This window comes from Triturus cristatus, chromosome 12 (genome assembly GCF_964204655.1).
Source record: "Triturus cristatus chromosome 12, aTriCri1.1, whole genome shotgun sequence".
NCBI classification, from domain to species: Eukaryota; Metazoa; Chordata; class Amphibia; order Caudata; family Salamandridae; genus Triturus; species Triturus cristatus.
In genome coordinates this window covers 46,115,467-46,137,216 of record NC_140595.1, presented here as the reverse complement: position 1 = coordinate 46,137,216, position 21,750 = coordinate 46,115,467, and the positions used below count along the sequence as shown (strand labels likewise).

The window sequence follows — 21,750 nt, the reverse complement described above, 5'->3', positions numbered from 1 at the left end:
ATGCGCAGCTGGGAAGGATAAGATGTGCTGCGGGAAAGGATCAGGATAAGATGTGCATCTGGAAAGGTCAGGAAAAAATGTGCTACAAGAAAGCATCAGGATAAGAGGTACATCCAGAAAGGATTAGGTTAAGATGTGAAGCCAGAAAGGATCAGGATAAGATGTGCAGCCGGAAAGGATCAGGATAAGATGCGCATCCAGAAAGGATCAGGATAAGATGCACAGCTGGGAAGGATAAGATGTGCTGCGGGAAAGGATCAGGATAAGATGTGCAGCCGGAAAGGATCAGGATAAGATGCGCATCCAGAAACGATCAGGATTAGATGCGCATCCAGAAAGGATCAGGATAAGATGCGCAGCTGGGAAGGATAAGATGTGCATCTGGAAAGGTCAGGAAAAAATGTGCTACAAGAAAGGTTCTAGAAGAAAGGATCATGATGAGATGTGCATCCGGAAAGGGTCAGGATAAAATGTGCTGCAGGATAGAATGAGATGTATTGCGGTGTGTTCCAGCATAGGATAAGATGAGCTGCTGTGCTGTGCAGTGCACTGCAGGGTTTAGATGAGCTGCTGTGCTGTGCTGTGCTGTTGCACTGCAGGTTCTAGATGTGCTGCATGCTGCACTGCATCGTTGAGATGCACACACAGTGTCTTTTTGGCAATCTCAGCGCCAGGATACCCGTTGGGTGGCAGCTGCGCTATAAAACTCTTCCCTTACATTACATTACATGTGCTCTGTGCTGCACTGCAGGGTTGTTATGCGCTGCACTGCACGGCTGAGACGTGATGTCTTGTTCTCAGAGCCCATACCCAGGTCTCTGACGCCGCCAGGCTGCAGTAAGGTTTGACAGTGTAAGGAACCCGTTTGAAGACAGTTGTATACAGTCTAACCTGAATTGCAGCAGACTTCAGTACAGCAGGTGCAGTGGCACCGGGGGCATTGTTTCCCACTTATTTCTGTTTCCACTATCAGGCCATGGAGTGGGAGACCCGGCCCCTTTGTTTGTATTGGGGTCCATGACGCTCGTGCTACGCCACCGAGTCCGCCTGAGAGAGCTGTCTGTCAGTCGGTCCCTGCCTCTGACAGCTCGCCTCGGCCCAGCTGTACTCGGCCCACGGGCCATCATATGATGTCTGTCTCCCCCGCCGCCCTCCCAGGCTCCAGTGACATCCCCATGGGAATAGCCTGCGCTGTCACCTCCCCCGCGGCCTCCTGCCATTGGCCGCTTCGTAGAAAGCTCGGCCTCCCATTGGCCGGCTCGCCCTTCCTCCCGCCCCTCTTCTGTTTCCAGCAACTTTGCTCTAGAGTTTCAAACTTTGTTTCCTCGGAGCCTGGCTCGGGTTTCAGATCGCGGATCTCGGGCGGGAGTGACATCTTACATGCGGAGGAGCCTGCTGAGGGCGCACTCTCGGGAGGACTGACTCTGAGAGAGGGGTTCTGAGAGGCAGGACGAGGGGCTCACCCTCCCTCCCGCTCCTCATCTGTCAGGTTCAAGGTCGGTGGAGGCAGAGGGGCTGGGGCCACCTCCCTCCTCCTTCCGCGACCCTGTGGCGGCAGCGGATCCACAACTAGGCGCCCCCACCGGATGCCAGCATCAGGTAAGGGGGTCACAGAGCCACAGTAGCCTTGGAGGGTCCCGCCCGGGTCTGTATGTTCGGATTGGAACCCGACCACGTCCCATGTTAGTTTCCCAGAGCCAGTGGTGTGTACTTTCATTGCACGATCATCAAATCATGTCTCTGTTTGTGTTTCACTCTATTTAGTCAGATTGCCTACGGGCAGTGGGTATTGTCTTCAGGTGGATGCTGATGGCGCAGTTCTGGTCCCAGATGCAGTTTATTTACTTAAGATGGGCGTGTTTTAAAAATATATATATTTTCGCTGAGGGTAATTAAGGTTAAAGTACAATAAACAAGCTCGGAGTTGAGGCAGACAGTGATGCTAAATTCCCCCATGTCATAGCTGGCACATTCTGTCAGTCTTGAAGCTTGGGCCAGCAGCGCCTTGCATTCTGGAACTTGTGGTTTCGGTTGTCAGTCTCCCTCCAAAATGTGGACTTCAGGAAGTTCCCGTATGTTCGATGCTGATGCTGACTGGGGATGGGCGGGGTGTACACATGACACGGGGCAACCTGGCAGCGCGCAAAGATGAGGCGCAGGTAGCCTGTCCGCCTTCTCCATGTCAACACAGACACGGTTTTTAGTCCTGGGGTATCACTTGACAGCCTGATGCATTCTGGCTGGGTGTTGTATTCTTGGATTACTTCGGGGTAAGAGACCCCTGCATGCAAAGGGCTGTGACCTGGCAGCTTGCTGGAGTGGGGGTCACCGCGGAAGTAGTCCCTGAGGTGAGGGGGTCACAGAAGAAAGACCCCTGGGCCCGGAAGAGATTCAGAACAGAAGTAGAGCCCTTGAGTTGAGGTGCGAAGATATCCCTGCGTAGAAGTGAGGTGGTAGTTATGGCAATGAGGTGCTAGTCATTGCAGTGCGGTGCTAGTCAGTTCAATGTGGTGGAAGTCATTGCAGTGAGGAGGTAGTTATGGCAGTGAGGTACTAGTCAGTTCAGTACGGTGTTACTCCCTGCTGTGAGGTGCTAGTCAGTTCAGTCCGGTGTTAGTCACTGCAGTGAGGTGCTAGTCACTTCAGTGAGCTGCAAGTCACTGCAGTGAGATGCTAGTCACTGCCGTGAGATGCTATGCTAGTCACTGCAGTGAGATGCTATGCTAGTCACTGCAGTGACCTGCAAGTCGCTGCAGTGAGGTGCTAGTCACTACAGTGAGGTGCTAGTCACTGCAGTGAGATGCTAGTCACTGCAGTGAGCTGCAAGTCATTGCAATGAGGTGCTAGTTACTACAGTGAGGTGCTAGTCACTGCAGTGAGCTGCAAGTCACTGCAGTGAGCTGCAAGTCACTGCAGTGAGGTGCTAGTCACTACAGTGAGGTGCTAGTCACTGCAGTGAGATGCTAGTCACTGCAGTGAGCTGCAAGTCACTGCAATGAGGTGCTAGTTACTACAGTGAGGTGCTAGTCACTGCAGTGAGCTGCAAGTCATTGCAGTGAGCTGCAAGTCATTGCAGTGAGCTGCAAGTCATTGCAATGAGGTGCTAGTCACTTCAGTGCGGTGCTAGTCACTTCAGTGAGCTGCAAGTCACTGCAGTGCGGTGCTAGTCACTTCACTGCGGTGCTAGTCACTTCAGTGTGGTGCTAGTCACTGCAGTGAGGTGCTAGTCACTTCAGTGCCATGCTAGTCACTTCAGTGAGCTGCAAGTCACTGCAGTGAGATGCTAGTCACTGCAGTGAGATGCTATGCTAGTCACTGCAGTGAGATGCTAGTCACTGCAGTGAGGTGCTAATCACTACAGTGAGGTGCTAGTCACTGCAGTGAGATACTAGTCACTGCAGTGAGCTGTAAGTCATTGCAGTGAGGTGCTAGTCACTACAGTGAGGTAGTCACTGCAGTGAGGTGCTAGTCATTGCAGTGAGGTGCTAGTTCCTGCAGTGAGGTGCTAGTAAGTTCAGTGCAGTGCTAGTCCCTGTAGTGAGGTGCTAGTCAGTTCAGTACGGTGTTACTCCCCGCTGTGAGGTGCTAGTCAGTTCAGTACGGTGCTAGTCAGTCCGGTGCTAGTCACTTCAGTGCGGTGCTAGTCACTTCAGTGAGATGCAAGTCACTTCAGTGAGATGCTAGTCACTGCAGTGAGGTGCTAGTCACTGCAGTGAGCTGCAAATCATTGCAGTGAGGTGCTAGTCACTGCAGTGAGCTGCAAGTCATTGCAATGAGGTGCTAGTCGCTACAGTGAGGTGCTAGTCACAGCAGTGAGGTGCTAGTCACTGCGGTGAGGTGCTAGTTACTGCGGTGAGGTGCTAGTTACTGCGGTGAGGTGCTAGTCCCTGCAGTGAGGTGCTAGTTCCTGCAGTGAGGTGCTAGTTCCTGCAGTGAGATGCTGGTCACTGCTGCGGGGTGCTAGTCCCTGTAGTGAGGTACTAGTTCCTGCGGTGAGGTGCTAGTTACTGCAGTGAGGTGCTAGTACCTGCAGTAAGGGGCTAGTCCCTACAGTGAGGTAAAAGTCACTGCAGTGAGGTGCTAGTCCCAGTAGTGAGATGCTGGTCACTGCAGTGAGGTGTTAGTTCCTGCAGTGAGATGCTGGGCCCTGCAGTGAGATGCTGGACCCTGCAGTGAGATGCTGGTCCCTGCAGTGAGGTGCTAGTCCTTACAGTGAGGTGCTAGTCCCTGCAGTGAGGTAAAAGTACCTGCAGTGAGGTGCTAGTTCCTGCAGTGAGGTGCTAGTCCCTGCAGTGAGGTGCTAGGTCCTGCAGTGAGGTACAAGTCACTGCAGTGAGATGCTAGTTCCTGCAGTGAGATGCTGGTCACTGCAGTGAGATGCTAGTTCCTGCAGTGAGTGAGATGCTGGTCACTGCAGTGAGGTGCTAGTCCCAGTAGTGAGATGCTGGTCACTGCAGTGAGGTGCTAGTTCCTGCAGTGAGATGCTGGGCCCTGCAGTGAGATGCTGGGCCCTGCAGTGAGATGCTGGACCCTGCAGTGAGATGCTGGTCCCTGCAGTGAGATGCTGGTCCCTGCAGTGAGATGCTGGTCCCTGCAGTGAGGTGCTGGTCCCTGCAGTGAGGTGCTAGTCCTTACAGTGAGATGCTAGTCCCTGCAGTGAGGTGCTAGTCCCTGCAGTGAGGTGCTAGTTCCTGCAGTGAGGTGCTAGTCCCTGCAGTGAGGTACAAGTCACTGCAGTGAGATGCTAGTTCCTGCAGTGAGATGCTGGTCACTGCAGTGAGATGCTAGTTCCTGCAGTGAGATGCTGGTCACTGCAGTGAGGTGCTGGTCCCTGCAGTGGGGCGCAAGTCACTGCACTGTGATAGTAGTTACTGCACTACGAGGGCCCCAGAAGCCAGGCAGTTGGTAGTCAACGAGAGGACCAAGAGGTGAAGTGGATGTCTCTGGGGCGAGGTGGCCCAGGTGTGAGGTGGGAGTTTCTTAAGGAATGCTCCAGAGGCGAGGAGGGAGTCACAGCAGGGGATGTCATGTGAAGTGCTGCTGCCCTGCACATACAGACTTGAGACGCTATAAGGAGGACCACCAGAGCTGAGGTAGCCACTACCATACAGCTGTTTAGTAAGAGGTTGTGGCACCTCCACAGACCAGATGGGAGGCTCTAGAAGGCTCCAGAGGTGGGGAGGTGGTACTTACTGCTGGAGGATGGTAGAGGTCATGTAATATTGGTTAATATTCACTTCTGAGGTACAGCCTGCCTCCACTAGAGGTGTGGGCTCCAAAGGTGGGGGAGGTGGTACTCACTGCTGGAGGGTGGCAGAGGTGATCTGGTATGGGGTAATATTCACTTCTGAGGTACAGCCTGCCTCCACTAGATGTTTGGGCTCTAGAGGTGAGGAGAGGAGGTATGGTCTCACAGATGGTTGACACTTTGTCCGCACTGCTTGCTGTCTGGAGCATACATGCCCGGTTGGAAGATTTAGGCGGCAGGGAGCTCACCTGGGTGGGCGGTGTTGGATGTGGTGCGTGATGCCCCTCAGAGTTCTGGGCATCGTGCCTTCTAACCCTGCACATACGGGTACTTGCGTCAAGATGAGTTTGGAATTTATGAGCGGACTACCTACCAGGAGCCCGAGATGGGGTGGCAATATACATCAATGGGGCTGGGAGCTCTTCCTTTCACAGCCATGGGTGCTCCAAGGACATGAGGCTGAGGAGGGCAGGGGGTGCACGAGACAGCTGATCTGGTCTTAGATTCTGTTATGGGATCAGGAAGCAGAATCCATCGACCCCCCGGTGGGATTATGGCGATCCCACCATCCAGTGTAGAGATTACTGTCAGTTTGAGATCGCTGAGGAGTGGGTGGATCTCTCCCCCCCCCTTCCCTTCCGTCCCCCCCATACCTACGGTTCAGCGTCCATGTTGGTGGAAGGACGCCTGAAACTAGTCCAAGTGAGTATGATTGTGTTAGCTGAGGACAGTAGTTGTCAAAACCTCAACAAGAAGTGATGGGACTCCTGGTCTGAAGTGCTGGAATCTGTTTCCTGGCTAGAAAGCTTCCACATACACCCTGTGAGGCCGATCGACCATCACTGGAGATGCTCTTAAATTATTTCCAAAGTGCTAACCCCACAAAGACCCATCGAAAGATGGGGGGGGTGCTGGAGAAATCTCTGTTGTTGGACTGGAACCTTGGGTTTGGGATAGGGTTGGATACGGGAGGCCCGGACCCGCTGATGCGTGTGTCCACCCTTCATGGCTTCACATGGTAGTGGGTTTGTTGGCGAGGAAGATGGTCAAGCTGGGAAGAACTGGGGTTTTTGGGGCCTGAATCTAGGCACACTGAGGATCCTGGTGGTGCCTGAAGAAAGAAGATGGCACATCCTTAAGAAGACATTGGCCTGAGGTGGCTCTAAAGAGGAGAGGCACCATCGGACTACCAGTGGTACCCGAATGGTTGCCAATCAGAGACGAAACATAAGGAGGGGCGGGAGAATGCATAAATTATCCTAAAAAAGAAAGGAACCCAACCAATTTAAGGCCCTCCCTTGTAAGTCTACTGGGCAAAGTCCAAAAATCGTAGGGACATGAAGGGCTGTGTCGAAAGCAGCAGAAAGGTCGCGCATGTCTCCCTTCCGCAGTTATCACAAGATCACCCAGGTGACAACGTGGTCGCCGGACAGCAGTCTCTTCATCAGTGTAACCGAATAGCTGAAAGTAACTAGATTTTCACTCATGATCAATTTTATCAAGAATCCGCCTTTAGCACCTGCCTGCCTTAAGACCTTTTTGGTCGGCCATTATTTCATTTTACAAAAAGTTTACATAATTATGGCTCCCAGTTTTCCATTTCTTGCTGCTAAATACAGAGAGAAAACAATGTGTTTTCATGTCTATTTATTTTTAAAAGCGGAAAAATACAGAATAATGTGCTTTTTGAGAGTGACTCTCCATGCTGGCCTTCATAAATTCTAGGCCAACAGTTGAGCAGATAGACAGCATGGGAAGTTTATAAAAAAAAAACCAGAATAAAATTCCCTAAATACCGGCATGTGTTAACAAATATTTGTATATAATGCTAATATTTACCAGTGGGTGTGGTGTTTTTTATATTTGGCAGCTGAATTAGCTGAAACGTGATGTTTATCAAAGTATGAGCGCATGTTTATCAGTTAAATACATGTATAAATATACCATTTTGTGTCTCCATTTTATTCTCAAAACACAAAATAAGTATGGAATAATACAAATAAGATGGCCAAAAGATAAATATGGATAAATACAGACGGAAATGTAAAAATAAAATACCAGAAAACGGGAGCTCTTTACATAATTAAGGCTCCCAGTTTTCTGTTTTTACTGATTTTTACGGAAAAATACAGACAGAAAACTATTTTCTTGTCTGTATTTACTTGCAAAGATGGATACAAACTGAAATATGTTTGTTTTTTGAGTGATTCTAAATGCTGGCCGTCATGACTTCTAGATCACAAGCTGTGCAAATTGACAGGTAACAGAGTAAAAAAAGAGAAAAGGTTTCTCGAGGCTTAAACAGCTGTAGATGTGTACGACGTTAATACTAAAATGTACATGGTTTCATACAAGTGTATAGATTTATTATCAATCGGTGTTCATGTCACTGAAATCTGTCAGATGTTCATGTATCAGTGTACATTTATTGGTTAAATAAATGTGGAAATATACTAGTTTCTGTTATTTTTTCCACAACCCCCCTCCCCCCCCCAAAAAAAATATAGATAAATACAAATAAAATTATCATAAAACAAATGGGGATAAATACAGATGAAAATGTTAAAAATGGATACCATAAAACCAGGAGTATTATATATAATATATTGCTTGGGTCCGGCTTTAGCCAATAATGTTTTTTATTTTACTAAAAGCAGAACATATAATATATTTATTTACAGGGGCTTTCAGCCAGCCCTCTTCATCCATTGGTGTGTTGCTGTGTCATTCATATTGTTACCGCCTATTATAGCGTGATACAATGGCCCAACCCACTTCAGGCGTTTGCTAACGTCCCTGTGAGAGAAGGACTTCGGATCTACCACAAGGCACGCCTTCGCACAAAATAGTTTCCTATATACTAGAGGGTACCACTGAAATGTTTGCTTTTTAAAACCCAAAATGTTTTTGATTTTACTCTCTTTTTTATATTAGCAATGGAGTGGATTGGCAGCTCCCCCAAGAATGACATTTTGTTAAAGCAATGACTAGACAAAACAAGCATTGGCAATGCCAAAAGGTTCGGCATCAACACCCGACACATTGGCTTTGCTAGTGCTTGTTGAGAAGGGATGGATGTATGAAATCGTGCGGTTTTGTGTGATAACTCAATTTTCAGATAATATGTAGGGTGTGGTATAAATGTGCAATCTCGTGCCCTCCCATTTAAACAATGTTTGTGCCTTAGTTTCTATCTCAGCCTTGCGCCCTTTTGTTCGGTAACCGCACACTATGGTACGTACACTACATTACACTACTTTGAGCACCAACGTTATGCACAGGTCTCTGCAATGGGTTGTGTACCCACTGAGCTACCTTCCCCAGCTTCAATGCCTGGCATGTTTTCACCTGCCAGAAATGGAACAATGCATGTTCAGGGGAGACATTGTGACTGGCACAGGTGCGTGACCCCTCACCTGGCACAGGGCTCGGACAGTCTACGTTACTCACAGGTGTGTGGCCAGTAACCAGTAGCGCAGGGCTGTGGCAGTTCATGTGAATGGCATCGGTGTGACCCCTCTTCTGGCGCAGGACTCTGACTGTCTATGTGACAGGCACAGATGCGTGACCCCCTCGCCTGGCACAGGGCTCTGACAGTCTATGTGACAGACACAGACCCCGCTCCTGGCGCAGGGCTCTGACAATCTATGTGACTGTCACAGGTGGGAAACAACTTTTACAACACAGTCACTACATCGCACTACCTATACATAGCAGTCATTACATCGCAACATCCTTTACATCGCATGTCATTTCAACGCAGCCATTACATCACATGTCACTACAACGCATGTCATTACAATGCACGTCACTACAATGCAGGCATTACATCGCAAGTCATTACACTGCATACTATTACAACGCATAATACCCTTACACTATCCAACACTTACCCTACTGTTGCACTCACTGGAGTTAGAATAGTAATGTTTACCCCTACACTATCCAACACTTACCCTACCCTTAAATGCGATGTAATGGTATGCATTGTAATGGTATGCATCGTAAAGGTATAATGCGATGTAATGGAATGCGTTGTAAAGATAGTTTCTGAAACTGCTATGTAATGGCATGCGACGTAAAAGAATGGGTTGTAAAGGATGTTTCGCTGTAAAAACTGCGTTGTAAAGGCATGCGTTGTAAATGTATGCGTTGTAACATCATACATTCGTCACAGGTGGATGACCCCTCACCTGGCGAAGGGCTCTGACAGACTATATGACTGTGACTGGTGTGTGGCCTGGTACAGGGATCTGTCATTACCCGACCACAGCTCTGTAAACATTTCAGACACATGACATCACCAACGGATTCAACAAAGCGGCGCCTGCGCGGGGCTGTGGCCGGGGTTGTGTTACTGTGTGTTTAGGGTGCAGGGCGCACACCTTCAGGGCAGAGAAAACAACTTGTTAGTAATTTGAATACACGTGCAGGGCACTTTTCAAAAGTGTAAAACACCACTTACCCTTGCTGGGGACACTGGTTTTCTCGTGGTATAGCGCTTCACCACAGAATCTCGGTTCTAAAGCACGTCCCTCCTCCAAACTAGCCCTTACTGACCCTCCTCTCCCCGAACTAAACCATGAAGAGCGCTCCCTGCCACCCTTGCTTTTTATTCGATACTGATTCGTTCCTTTACTGTATAGCACTTGCCCTGGCCTTACAATTTACACACTTCTGAGTTGTTCCCCCATGTACAGCGCTTTGTGTCCCCTTGCTCTTTTTTATACTATACTGACTTGTTGCTATATACTATGTGTAGCGCTTTGTGTCTCCTTGCTCTTTTTATACTATACTGACTCGACGCCATATAATATGCATAGCGCCTCGTGTCCCCTCGCAATTTTTATACTATACTGACTCGTCGCCATATACTATGTATAGCGCCTAGTGTCCCCTTGCAATTTTTATACTATACTGACTCGTCGCCATATACTATGTATAGTGCCTAGTGTCCCCTTGCTCTTTTTATACTATGCTGACTCGTCGCCATATACTATGTATAGCGCCTAGTGTCCCCTTGCTCTTTTTATACTATACTGACTCGTCGCCATATATTATGTATAGCGCCTAGTGACCCCTTGTTCTTTTTATACTATACTGACTTGTCCCCATATACTGTGTATAGCGCTTTGTTGCTTTCTGGCTGGATTCTCCCTGCAAAAGTTTCCACACATACATACATACATGCATACTAGCCTAACATCCTTCTAACGCACACATCTTCCTCTATGTCACCAAATATGTAGCAGTCATGTATACACCATGGCCTAGTGCCCTCCTTCACGTCGCCCCAGGCACAAGAACCTAGCGCTCCAATCATAAGAGATGACTCAGTGAGCCTCCTTTGAAGTTAAGACCACAGAACCGAACCTTGTGCTTTCCAAACAGAACCAGGGCGTCCCTTCTGGTGTATCAGCTATTAGAACCATGGCTGACACATGTTTCGCTCAAGCTTATAAGAAGCTTTGGAGCTTTTTCAAGGCTTTGGGTGTTCATCCTCTCGGCATCTGCAGAAGAGTTTAGAACAAGCATTGGCATAGCCAATAGGTCTCGCTTTTGGGACCTTATAAGTATTTAGTTATGCAGCACAATATCCTTGGTGCAACAACACTAACTATTGCTTGGCTAAACACTTATAAGGTCCCAAAGGCGAGACCTATTGGCTAAGCCAGTGCTTTTTTAGCATGAAGATACAACGGTTTCGCCACTACAATCCATGACAACTAAGTTAATCAATTAACAGAAGTGAACCAACTAACTGCGCCAACCGGGGGAAGCACAGACTGCTTATCGAGCTCTGTCTCACTCAGATAGCTGTGACATCCAGCCAGTCAACAGAAGAGCTCTTTTTATCACATCAATCAAAATGAGACCCTACAATAAATGTGTTAAGCACTATGCAATATATTAAAGAGCTTCTATATATCTGAAATCTGAGTTGTATGGCCACCTAAGGTTTGATACGGATATTTTTTTTATCGGGGTGAAGGCCTGCAGTATTACAAAAGAAAGAGTAAGGAAAATTAATCCATATTGTAATCTTGTGCGCTGACTCCGGTAACTGGTCTCACACCCATAAAGAAAGGGGCTCTGCTCTGACCTGTCAAAAGTCAATGACCGTGCTTACCACTATTTGCAACATGAATTACTCTCCCATTATCCCCATTTCGAGGGGTCGTCTTCTTTGCATTAAGGTCAGGATATAAAGAGCATCTGTAGCCAATGTGCTTGATGAATGTGGTGGAGGGTAGTGCCTTCTTAATTGATCCACGTCAATGAATAATCAACATCTTCTAACCGCCTTGAAAAAGCCCACGGCCAATGGGCCACTAGGGCGAAACACGTGTCGGCTTCTTGCTTTTTCTTACACAATTGATCTTTGCATTCCTGTGACAAAAATACAAATAAAAACAACACAAACGATTTTCTTTCGACCAATGTTCTTGATGTTGATTATTCATTGTCGTGGATCAATTAAGAAGGCACTACCCTCCACCGTTTCCTAAACCTTACCTTTTCAATGGCTCTTGGGTGTAGCCATTTACGAGGATTGTGCCACATATAAAATTGGGCCCTAACAATTGTAGCGCCGCAAGTCCAGAATTCTCCACCCATACAGCAACTCATATGCTTGATGAATGTGGTTCATACCATTTATAAACAGTTTTGAGGTGGTGCGTCTGGACCCTGGAGCACTCATAACAGCAGCAGCGTATACACAGCGGGACAAGGAAGAGGGAAGAACAGAGGAGGATGCGATACACTGGTGTGGAAGGAGCAGCCAGACTGAAGGTAAATAGCCTGCGGAGAAGACAAGGAAAAGTTTGGTGTGGCACAACTGCAGAGGAGGTGGCAGCAAGGGTTGGCCTCAGCACCGGGTGTGACGTAGTGGATCAGGGGAGAGATCTCATCAGGGAAGACGGGAACAGGCCTGGTGAGGGCAATGCCACACAGTGATGAGCTGCCCTCTGACATGAAGCAGGGATGCTGCGAGTCATAATAACAGGGATGGAGTCCACACCCGTGAAGCATGGCTCGACGAAGGGAGGGGGAACTGGGGCTGCATACGAAAAAATACTGTCGCTTGTCAAAACATTTCGGGCATTTTCTTAACAAGCTTTTAAAACTGAAGAAGGCTGTCAGCGGCTTTGAACGCACGTACCAGTGATTAAATTAAAATGCACACTTCTAAATCAAAATCACTATCCCAGACGTAGCAGCTGTTAGGCCTGACTGGTGTCAGGTGACACTCATTTTACCAATGTTTACCAGGGTGAAACATTGTTTGCATGTATTCAGTTGGAATTTATATATATGGGCCTTAGATTACAAGGGAGATTTATAAATAAAAAAACACAAGAAGCGCGAGCAACAAGCCCGGGAGTTGTGTGCACGCGCAAAAAAACGCATGGGCCTTAGATCACAAGGGAGATTTATAAATAAAAAAAAAAAGAAGCGCGGGCAACAAGCCCGGGAGTTGTGTGCGCGCGCGCACGTGCAAAAAAGAAAACACCACGCGAGTGGTGCGCGCGAAAGAAGAGGCCTGTGCACGTTCACGCTCACATGCATGCAGGCTTTAGGCCACTCTGGTAGCACTGAAAAACCCGCTTACTAAAGGTCTCGCCTGAGCTAGCGCATGCGCTAGCGCTCACGCGAGACCTCAAAAAGGTTGGGAAGAGGCCTGAGCGAGTCAAATGGAAATCGGAGAGAATGTTTTAATTCTGAAGAAACCCTTATCCGGATGTGATGCCACCATGACCTAATCCAATGGATTTCTGTAGCCCTAGTTACAAATTTTGGGGTTCAAAACGCCTATGGTTCGAAACTGAGCACACAGTAATTGAATTCAAGGCTGCACTGGGTCTCTGATCAGGGAGACACAGGTGGGAAACCTTAGGGAAGAGGTGTGGCGCAGCGGCTGGGCGACTGACTCCGGAACCCGGGGGCTCCAGGTTCGATCCCAGGCGCCGGCGACAGATCAGCCCAGCACCATGTGACTCTGGGCAATAGCTCGCTTAATCTTCCCCACAGCCCCCAGCGCCTAGACACCCTCGGGTAATTGTTCGCACTTTACAAATACTGGACATTTACATTTACATTCAGTACTTCTTGAAAAATTCATTCTGCAGGGGAAGCATTGCTCCTCTGAAACCCTGGCGTTACCGAAAATGCTCCACCAAAATGCCCGTAGTAGTGTAGGCAGGAACAAAAGGCCGCCATGGGTTCAATGTGCACAAGAGCAGGTTAATGTGTTCCCAGGAACCCAGAGTCACTTGTTTTTGTAGATAAAAATGGAGGAGCCCAGCTCTCTTCATATCGAGGAATGACCAGTTTCTAAATCTACTTTCGGTTTGAAAAGTCAACAAAAAATAGGAGGAGGGCTCTGTCCCATGCATTCCAGATCCATGGGACACCGGAAAGCTGTCAAACCCAACGGAGGCACCTGACTTCTCTCAGTATGTGTTGGAATGCGAACAGTGTGTTTGATTACAGCGCTTCCTGCCTCCGTTTTGCTAGAGTTCTTAGGTTCATAGCTTACAAGTTTCATAGGTCCTTGCGTAACAGTCCTGGTTTTATACTGGGTTCATTAAGACTCCAAGTCCCAGAATTCTACGGGGGGGGGGGGGGGGTATTCAAGACTGGCCTGGCTAGTCACTGAGGGGACCTGGGAAACTTGGCAGCTATGCAAGTTTCCCAGGTTCACGTGTGAGTAGCTCTTTCAGTTCGGTGTTTCCCTTTGCATTCTGGGAGCTGTAGTCCTGATTTTAGAAACTAGATCAGCAGAACTACGAATCTCGGAAAGTAAAGGTGGGGTGAGCTCTTCATCCATATATCTCGAGAGCTCATCCTCTGCCTTTCCATGACAATGCAAATAGCCAGTTACTATCCCCAGTTTAATGTTATTACTTTGTTCACTCTTGAGGGATGAAAAGCTGACTTGACCCTACCAGGCTTCGAACCCTTCCCTGGTAGGTCACACACAGGTTTCAGCAGGGAGCGCTTAACTGAAGATGCTGTCAGTCGATGTGAACAGACAGGTTTTAGTAATGTACGCTTCCCGTCCACCAGTATGGAAGGTGCTCCCGCCCACCGGGGTGATGAAGAAACCGAGAATCGACACAAACAGTTGGTGTAAAGTGCAACGCTCTCGAGAGAGCACCCCCTTGTGCCGAGAGAACTCGTGTTTGCTCACGTGATGGCGCACGAGTGCCCGGGATGGTTCGACGGCAGGCACGGATGCACAAGTGTGCAGTCATTTCGGCCGCTCAGACGTGCGAGGCCAGCAGTCCTAAGATCCGGCGGCCTCGGGAGCCATGAACCCTCGCAGTGACGTAAGCAGACAGTGAAAAAAACACGCCACTCGTGAGGAGTACCGCAGCACTAGCCTTACCCCCAACCCCGCCAGTTAACCCTAGGAGTTCCTTCTGCCGTGACTAACCTCTGTCCCATATTTCTCCTTGGACAAAGCTGTGGCAGCGGAGTCAGCAGACTGCGGGCACCACAACGTGACGTATGCTTTCCTTGCAGCTTTTGGCTGGTTTGCAAAATCTGAATGCGGTTTTGAGGACAACAGCGCCAAAAAGCCTTTCCTTCTGCTTCACCATTGCCCTCTGCCCCCACGTGCACATTACCATGTGCGCCCCAGAGACAAGCTTGCACTGTTACAGCCCATGTGCTTTATGGACCGACATCTGCCTCTTGCAGGTGGTGGAAGCTTGTATTGCTACAGTCCATGCCGCACATGTCCTGCATGTAAGAGAAGCTTGCACCTCATATGCTATGCCTTTTGCAGGTGATGGAAGCTTGCACTGTTACAGCCCATGTGCTTGCTGGACCTACATCTGTCTCTTGCAGGTGATGGAAGCTTGCACTGTTACGTTACAGCCCATATACTTGCTGAACCTACGTCTGCCTCTTGCAGGTGATGGAAGCTTGCACTGCTACAGCCCATGTGCTTTCTGAACCGACTTCGCCTCTTGGAAGTGATGGAAGCTTGCATTGCTACACTTCATACTATACGTGTGCGAGAGGAGCCTCCACATCCTATGCTGTGGTCTTATAAGTGATGGAAGCTGGCACTGTTGCAACTCATGTGCTTGCTGAACCCAAGTCCGCCTCTCACAGGTGGTGGAAGCTTGCACCGCTACGCTTCATGCTGTACATTTGTGAGAAATGCCTCCACATCCTATGCTGTGCTCTCCACATCCTATGCTGTGCCCTTCCAAGTGACGGAAGCTTGCACTGCTACAGTCCATGCTGTACGTATGTCAGGAGAGACTCCACATTCTATGCTGAGCTCTTGCAAGTGAGGGAACCTTGCACTGTTAGAGCCCATGTGCTTGCTGTACCTACTTTCCTGTCTCTTGCAGGTGATAGAAGCTTGCACTGCAACAGTCAATGCTGTATGTGTGTGCGAGAGATGCCTTCACATCCTATGCTATGCTCGCCCCATCCTATACTGTTCTCTTTGAAGTGATGGAAGCTTGCACTGCTACACTTCATGCTGGACGTGTGTGAGGGATGCCTCCACATCCTATGCTGTGCTTGCCCCATCCCATGCTGTACTCGCCCCATCCCATGCTGTACTCGCCCCATCCCATGCTCGCCCCATCCTATTCTGTACTCGCCCCATCCTATGCTGTGCTCTTGCAGGTGATGGAAGCTTGCATTGCTACAGTTCATGCTGCATATGTGCTCCGTGTAAGAGAAGCTTGCACCTCTTGTGCTATGCCTTCTGCAGGTTATGGAAGCTTGCACTGCTAGAGCCCATATGCTTGCTAAACCTACATCTGCCTCTTGGAAGTGATGGAAGCTTGCACTGCTACACTTCATGCTGGACGTGTGAGAGAGAAACCTCCACATCCTATGCAATGCTCCCCCATCCCATGCTGTGTTCGTCCCATCCTATTCTGTACTCGCCCCATCCTATGCTGTGCTCTTGCAGATGAAGGAAACTTGCATTGCTACAGTCGATGCTGCACATGTGCTCCATGTAAGAGAAACTTGCACGTCTTATGCTATGCCTTTTGCAAGTGAGAGAAGTTTGCACTGTTTCAGCCCATGTGCTTGCGCAACCTACTTTCCTGCCTTTTGCGGGTGATGGTAGCTTGCACTGCTAGAGCCCATATGCTTGCTAAACTTATGTCTGCCTCTTGGAAGTGATGTAACCTTGTACTGCTAGACTTCATGCTGTACGTGTGAGAGAAACCTCCACACCCAGTGCTGTGCTCACCCCAACCCATGCTGTGCTCGCCTCAACCCATGCTGTGCTCGCCTCGTCCCAGGCTGTGCTCGCCCCATCCTATTCTGTACTTGTCTCATCCTATGCTGTGCTCTTGCAGATGATGGAAGCTTGAATTGCTACAGTTCATGCTGCACATGTGCTCTGTGTAAGAGAAGCTTGCACCTCTTATGCTATGCCTTTTGCAAGTGAGAGAAGCTTGCACTGCTACAGCCCATGTGCTTGCTGAACCTGCCTCTCGGACGTGATGGAAGTGTGCACTACTACACTTCATGCTGTAAGTGTGTGAGAGAAGTTTCCACATCCTATGCTATGCTCACCCCATCCTAGACTGTGGTCTTACAAGTGATAGAAGCTTGCACCGTTACAACTTGTGTGCTTGCTGAACCCAAGTCTGCCTCTTGCAAGTGATGGAAGCTTGCATTGCTACAGTCCATGCTGTATGTGTGTGAGAGAAGCCTTCACATCCTATGCTGTGCTCTTGCAAGTGAGGGAAGCTTGCACTGTTACAGGTCATGGGCTTGCTGAACCTACGTATACCTCTTGCGGGTGATAGACGCTCGCACTGCTACACTTCATGTTGCACGTGTGTGTGAAGCCTCCACATCTTATGCTGTGCTCTCCCCATCCCATACTGTGCTCTTGCAAGTGAGTGAGGCTTACACTTCTACAGTCCTTGCTGTACACGTGCTTCATGTAACAGAAGCTTGCACCTCTCATGGTGTGCCTCTTGCAAGTGATGGAAGCTTGCACTGCTGCTGTCCACCCTGCATGTGCGCTCGGTGCAAGAGAAGCCTGCACCTTATATGCTGTGCCTCTTGAAGGTGGTAGAAGCTTGCACGGCTACACTTCATGTTGCACGTGTGTAAGGGAAGCTTGCACCTCTCGCACACTGCCTCTTGTGTGGTTGGTGTGAGCATCTGGCGCTGCTATTGGTCTAGCAGAGGATGGAAGGAAACATAGCGCAAGTATGCGTGGATGTTTAATTAGTCCTATGTGTCTACACGTATGCTCGTGGGTAAAATGTTTACTGTGCACTCAAAAGTTGTTTCTATGTGTGCAACAGACCTGCCTTTACCTTGGCACCGGCGCCAACGCTCGCATCCATACTGTGCCAGGCTGTGAGCTGCGCATGCGCCTTGTCTGTACCTTCAGTGCCAAGAATCCCACACTGTCTGGGCGGTGTGCACGTTCCACATCAAGGACTTCACATCTCAGCGCCACCCGCGGCCCCTTTTACCCACACTAAATCTAATGCAGATGCGGCCTGAGGCGTGGCCCTGGCACACTGTGCGCTGGGCCCGTGCCCATGGGGCTGTGGGAGGGGCACTATATTCACAAGCGGGCAGTGCACACCACTCGGTGCACTAGTTAGAAGCGCGAAAGTGACGCGTTACCCTGTGTTCGTATAGTGCAGCGCTCACCGATCACTTGTCTCCAGGGTCGCCGCGTGTCAGTGGTGTCTCAAGAAGTATTTTTGGGGGGAGGGCACACAAGGGGCCAGATTGTGCACACGCGTGTAACAAGTGCACACACAGGTACATAAAGTCACAAACATTTCAAGCAGAGTTTAAATTAAACATTCCGGAAAGGGTAGAGGCCTTCGTCGTGGTCCGCCCACCCCCTCTCTCCTCCTCACACCGCTCTCTCCTGCCGCACTCCGGTTAGATGCTCACAACCTTTTCCTCTTGCCATCTTTCTGGAACCTTTCCTCTGCAGATCCCACACGTCATTCCTTCCCTCTTTTCACTCCCTTGCCTCTCTTCCCTTCACCACCCCCTCACACGCGCACACAGCGGGCTCACTCACCTGCCTTCTCTTTTAACCATCGCCGCGTTACTGTTGCGACAGCTGTATACCTGATTCACACACTCACACACAGAATCACAACTGGCATACTCGACTAGTGCTCTGTGCGCTCTTCAGAGAGGCCAAGGCCCGGATGAGCACGCATTCTGAACCCCTGAATTATGGGACACTGAGAAATTCAAAGTGCCTTCGGCCTCAACTTCACAGTTCTCAGTTGTGACCCCTTCTAAACACCCACCCGCAGCCTGAACTCACAAAGAGCTTAGAGGCGAGTTTTTTCACCGTAAGCGCTGTATGAAAAACAACATCCCTAAAAAAAGCAAGACCTCTTGGGGAATGGAAGATAAAGGAACGTGAACTGAGCACAGGAACCACGTGGCTGTTCCCAGACTGAGGAGGAGGGGTGGTGGGGTGGGGTGGGGTGAGGGGGGCCAAGGGGTGGGGGCGCCATGACAGTTATATATGGGGATGCAGCCCCATCTGTCTACCCACCCACCCTTCCTACCATGTAACGCCGCTACGCCTGGTCAGTAATTTCTGTGTAAAGAGCTGTAAGGATAGCGGCAAAACCAGCAAACGCCGGTATCCGGGCCTTAATGACTATAAAAGCCAGTAGAGGCCAGGTTGTGTTAAAAGGAGTAGCTAACCAGATCTGCGCCAAGCGCTGGCCACGGGGTTCCTTGAATTAAATGCAAAATGCAAGGTCGAAAAATGGCCTGTATTTTGTCCGAGAGACTTACCAGCACTGACCAGAGCCCGCGGCGCTTTGTGATGACGTCTGCCTATGGTCGTGACTCATCCTGATTCCTGAAGGGACTTATAACCGGGATATTTAATTCCAGATTGTGGGGTAGTTTTCAGGGCGTGGCTTAAAATTTCGGGGAATTGCCAAGGACTGGGCGAGTCCTGCAACCCTCTCACCCAATCCATGCCAATGTTCCTGATACGGGTTCTAATTTTATTATAGAAGCCCGCAGACCCGGGGTTCTTGTCAGCCTGTCTCTTAGTAGCTGGAACGTGCCTCTGCCAAAGAGAAGTGTGGGCTTCTTCCCGGTGGATTGGCATCAAGAGGGTACATCCTGCCACTCTCCTATACCGCCAGGTGGTCCCCACTCTCCTTAGAATGCCTCATGGCTCACCCGTAAAGCGCTTAATCCACGTCAAAGCGCTAAAGTAAGTGAGCATTTCCAAGTCGTCTCTGCTTCCCGTCCCATATCAGGAAATGCTGCTGTTATGGTTTGGACTTTATCGAAAAGCACAATGTAATACTAAACCCAGCAGGAGAGAGAGTTGCACCCCGAGAACGTGCACGGGAACGCGTTACCCCTTCCTGGCTTAGAACAGATGGCACAGGCACCGCCCACTCTGCCCCACAGGGCCCAGCCGGGTGTTTGGGGCCCGCGGGTGTACCCGCCAATTAACTGCACTGACTCTGCCGGTGCCCGACGCCTCGCCTGGCAGCGCCCACCACTTCACACTTGGCGCTCTTTCTGAGAAATGTTATTAAAATGGATTGAAGCATCACGGGGGAGTCCCTGCAGGAATGTGCAACTGACACGCCGGTAGGGCCGGGGATGGGTCAGTCGCGACGAGTACCTCCCTTCTGCCCTGCAGGATTTTGTCATACGCTCCTCTGTTTGTAAACCTCAGTTTCCCCCCGATGCCTGCCCTCCTCCGTTTAAAATGTCAACACTTGTCAGGTGATAATAAAACTCTTGTATAACCACTCAGACTGCATTAGGACCACCACCCTCGCAGTGATATGTTCAATTATAAAGCATTTCGTGTGGTGTTCTAACACTGTTTGCGCCCTCTGGGACAAAACTTCATTTTCGCTTGGTATGTTGCAATAAAAGAGTTTGGAAACAAGTCACTGTAAATGTTCATTATTTTCAGATAGTGCTCAACACCTCTTATCGTCTCATTTTTTACATTCCCAGTTTGGCAGAGGAGGGAACTGAGGGAGTGGGCGGGTAAGCGATTTGCCCAGGATCACACAGTGTGGTTAAGCACTACATCTCATGGCCCCAAAAGCAGCATTGTAATCTCTTTTCTTTTCTACTCCATTGCTAGTTAAGACTGGAACTCTGACAAGCTGTGTTGGCAGGGTTGACGCCACCATGAGGTTGGGGGGGGGGGGGGAATGGACCCTGCCCTTGAAAATGGGACTTCGTTTTTTGCCCCATTCTCTTGAAGTGAAGTCTAAGGCTGACCCTGGGTTTAATGGGGAACCTGTACAAGGTGAGCGGACATGTATAACATATTGTACATCCAGGGTGTCACGTCAACAGAACCTGGAAAAGGGAACACCATCACTATATATGTCCGGCAAGTATAGTCCAGGGGTCTGCCCCTACTCTGTGCCCTTTAGGCAGAGGGCTCTGCATTTGTACCTCAAGATCTGTTACAAGACACAGAAGAATTCTCCTCTGTGATAAATGTTGTCTTCCATGTAGAAGCCCACAGGGACATTTCCCGGACTCCCGGTGCCCCAGTGCGACCCTTAAGGTTGTATCTGCAGTCCCAGAGTGTTCCGGACAAGAGCTGGTTCTTCCTGGAGCCCTTAAGGAGTGGTCCCAAGCGCACACATCTGTGGACAGGGCATGGCCGCTTCCTCTTGGTGGTAATGAGGCGGCCGGAACCTGCTTCTGGAACAATCGAGGCAGACTGTAACAATAGCCTGAGAATGGGCATTGATGGACGCCATTTTGGATGGGAGCGGGAATATGAAAACAAAGGCTCCTGTAATAACAACATCCCATTCGGCTCTTTTGTAATCACGGCATCCTGTTTATAAAATTTAAGCCCTTCCGACGGGGTCCAGCCCTGGCACGCACGGGACCCTGGGGTACTGTACTGTGCTGTCCAGATGAGATTTCCGCTGCCTTCCTAGCAGCTGGGGCTCACGAAGACGGACTTGCCAATCTTGTCGTGACACAAACTCAACTCAACTCTGATTCCAACCCTTGACATTTTTGGCCTGCTTCTTCCTGAACTGCTGTATCCTGTTCGGTCTCTCCCCAGTGCCGCCTCTTTGGCAAACTCTTGGCACACGATACAAGAAAGGCGTGTACTGAGCAAACAACTGCGCAAACAAAGAGGAAAGGGCGGGAGAGGCACGCTACTGCTGCAGTCCACACTAACATAGCTCCTCGAGTTGGGCTACAATCCACTAAAGCGTGTAACTGACCACTATCGTCCATCACTGGACTGCTGGAATACCTCGCCAACCCGGTGAATCAGTTTGCCATCAGGTATATTTAAATAATGTAAATATGTGTGGTGTAAGTATGTTTGTATAAACATCAAGAACTCATGACCATCCTTGGCACGGTCAAGAGAATGCCCTGGTCAGACACCGGCAGCGTCATGCATGCAACACTGCACCAAAGTCCACATCGCTGGTAATTGGGTCCCCTCAACTACTCAACGGATTGGGCGCTGTTCG

General features: G+C 49.5%; 1 protein-coding gene across 4 annotated transcripts in view; it reads left to right on the top strand.

The window, feature by feature from the left end:
- TIPE1 (TNF alpha induced protein 8 like 1) overlaps positions 1-21,750 on the top strand; it is a 315,379-nt gene that overhangs the window by 237,770 nt on the left and 55,859 nt on the right. The window contains exon 1 of one of the 4 annotated variants that reach the window (XM_085638460.1): positions 1,290-1,599. The exons of 2 other annotated variants lie outside the window; for them this stretch is intronic. In XM_085638460.1, the coding sequence (XP_085494586.1) occupies positions 1,587-1,599 (13 nt within the window). In that variant the 5' untranslated portion in view covers positions 1,290-1,586. Of the gene's footprint in view, positions 1-1,289; positions 1,600-21,750 lie in introns of those variants that run through there. One more of the 4 variants, XM_085638461.1, reaches the window with a different exon arrangement.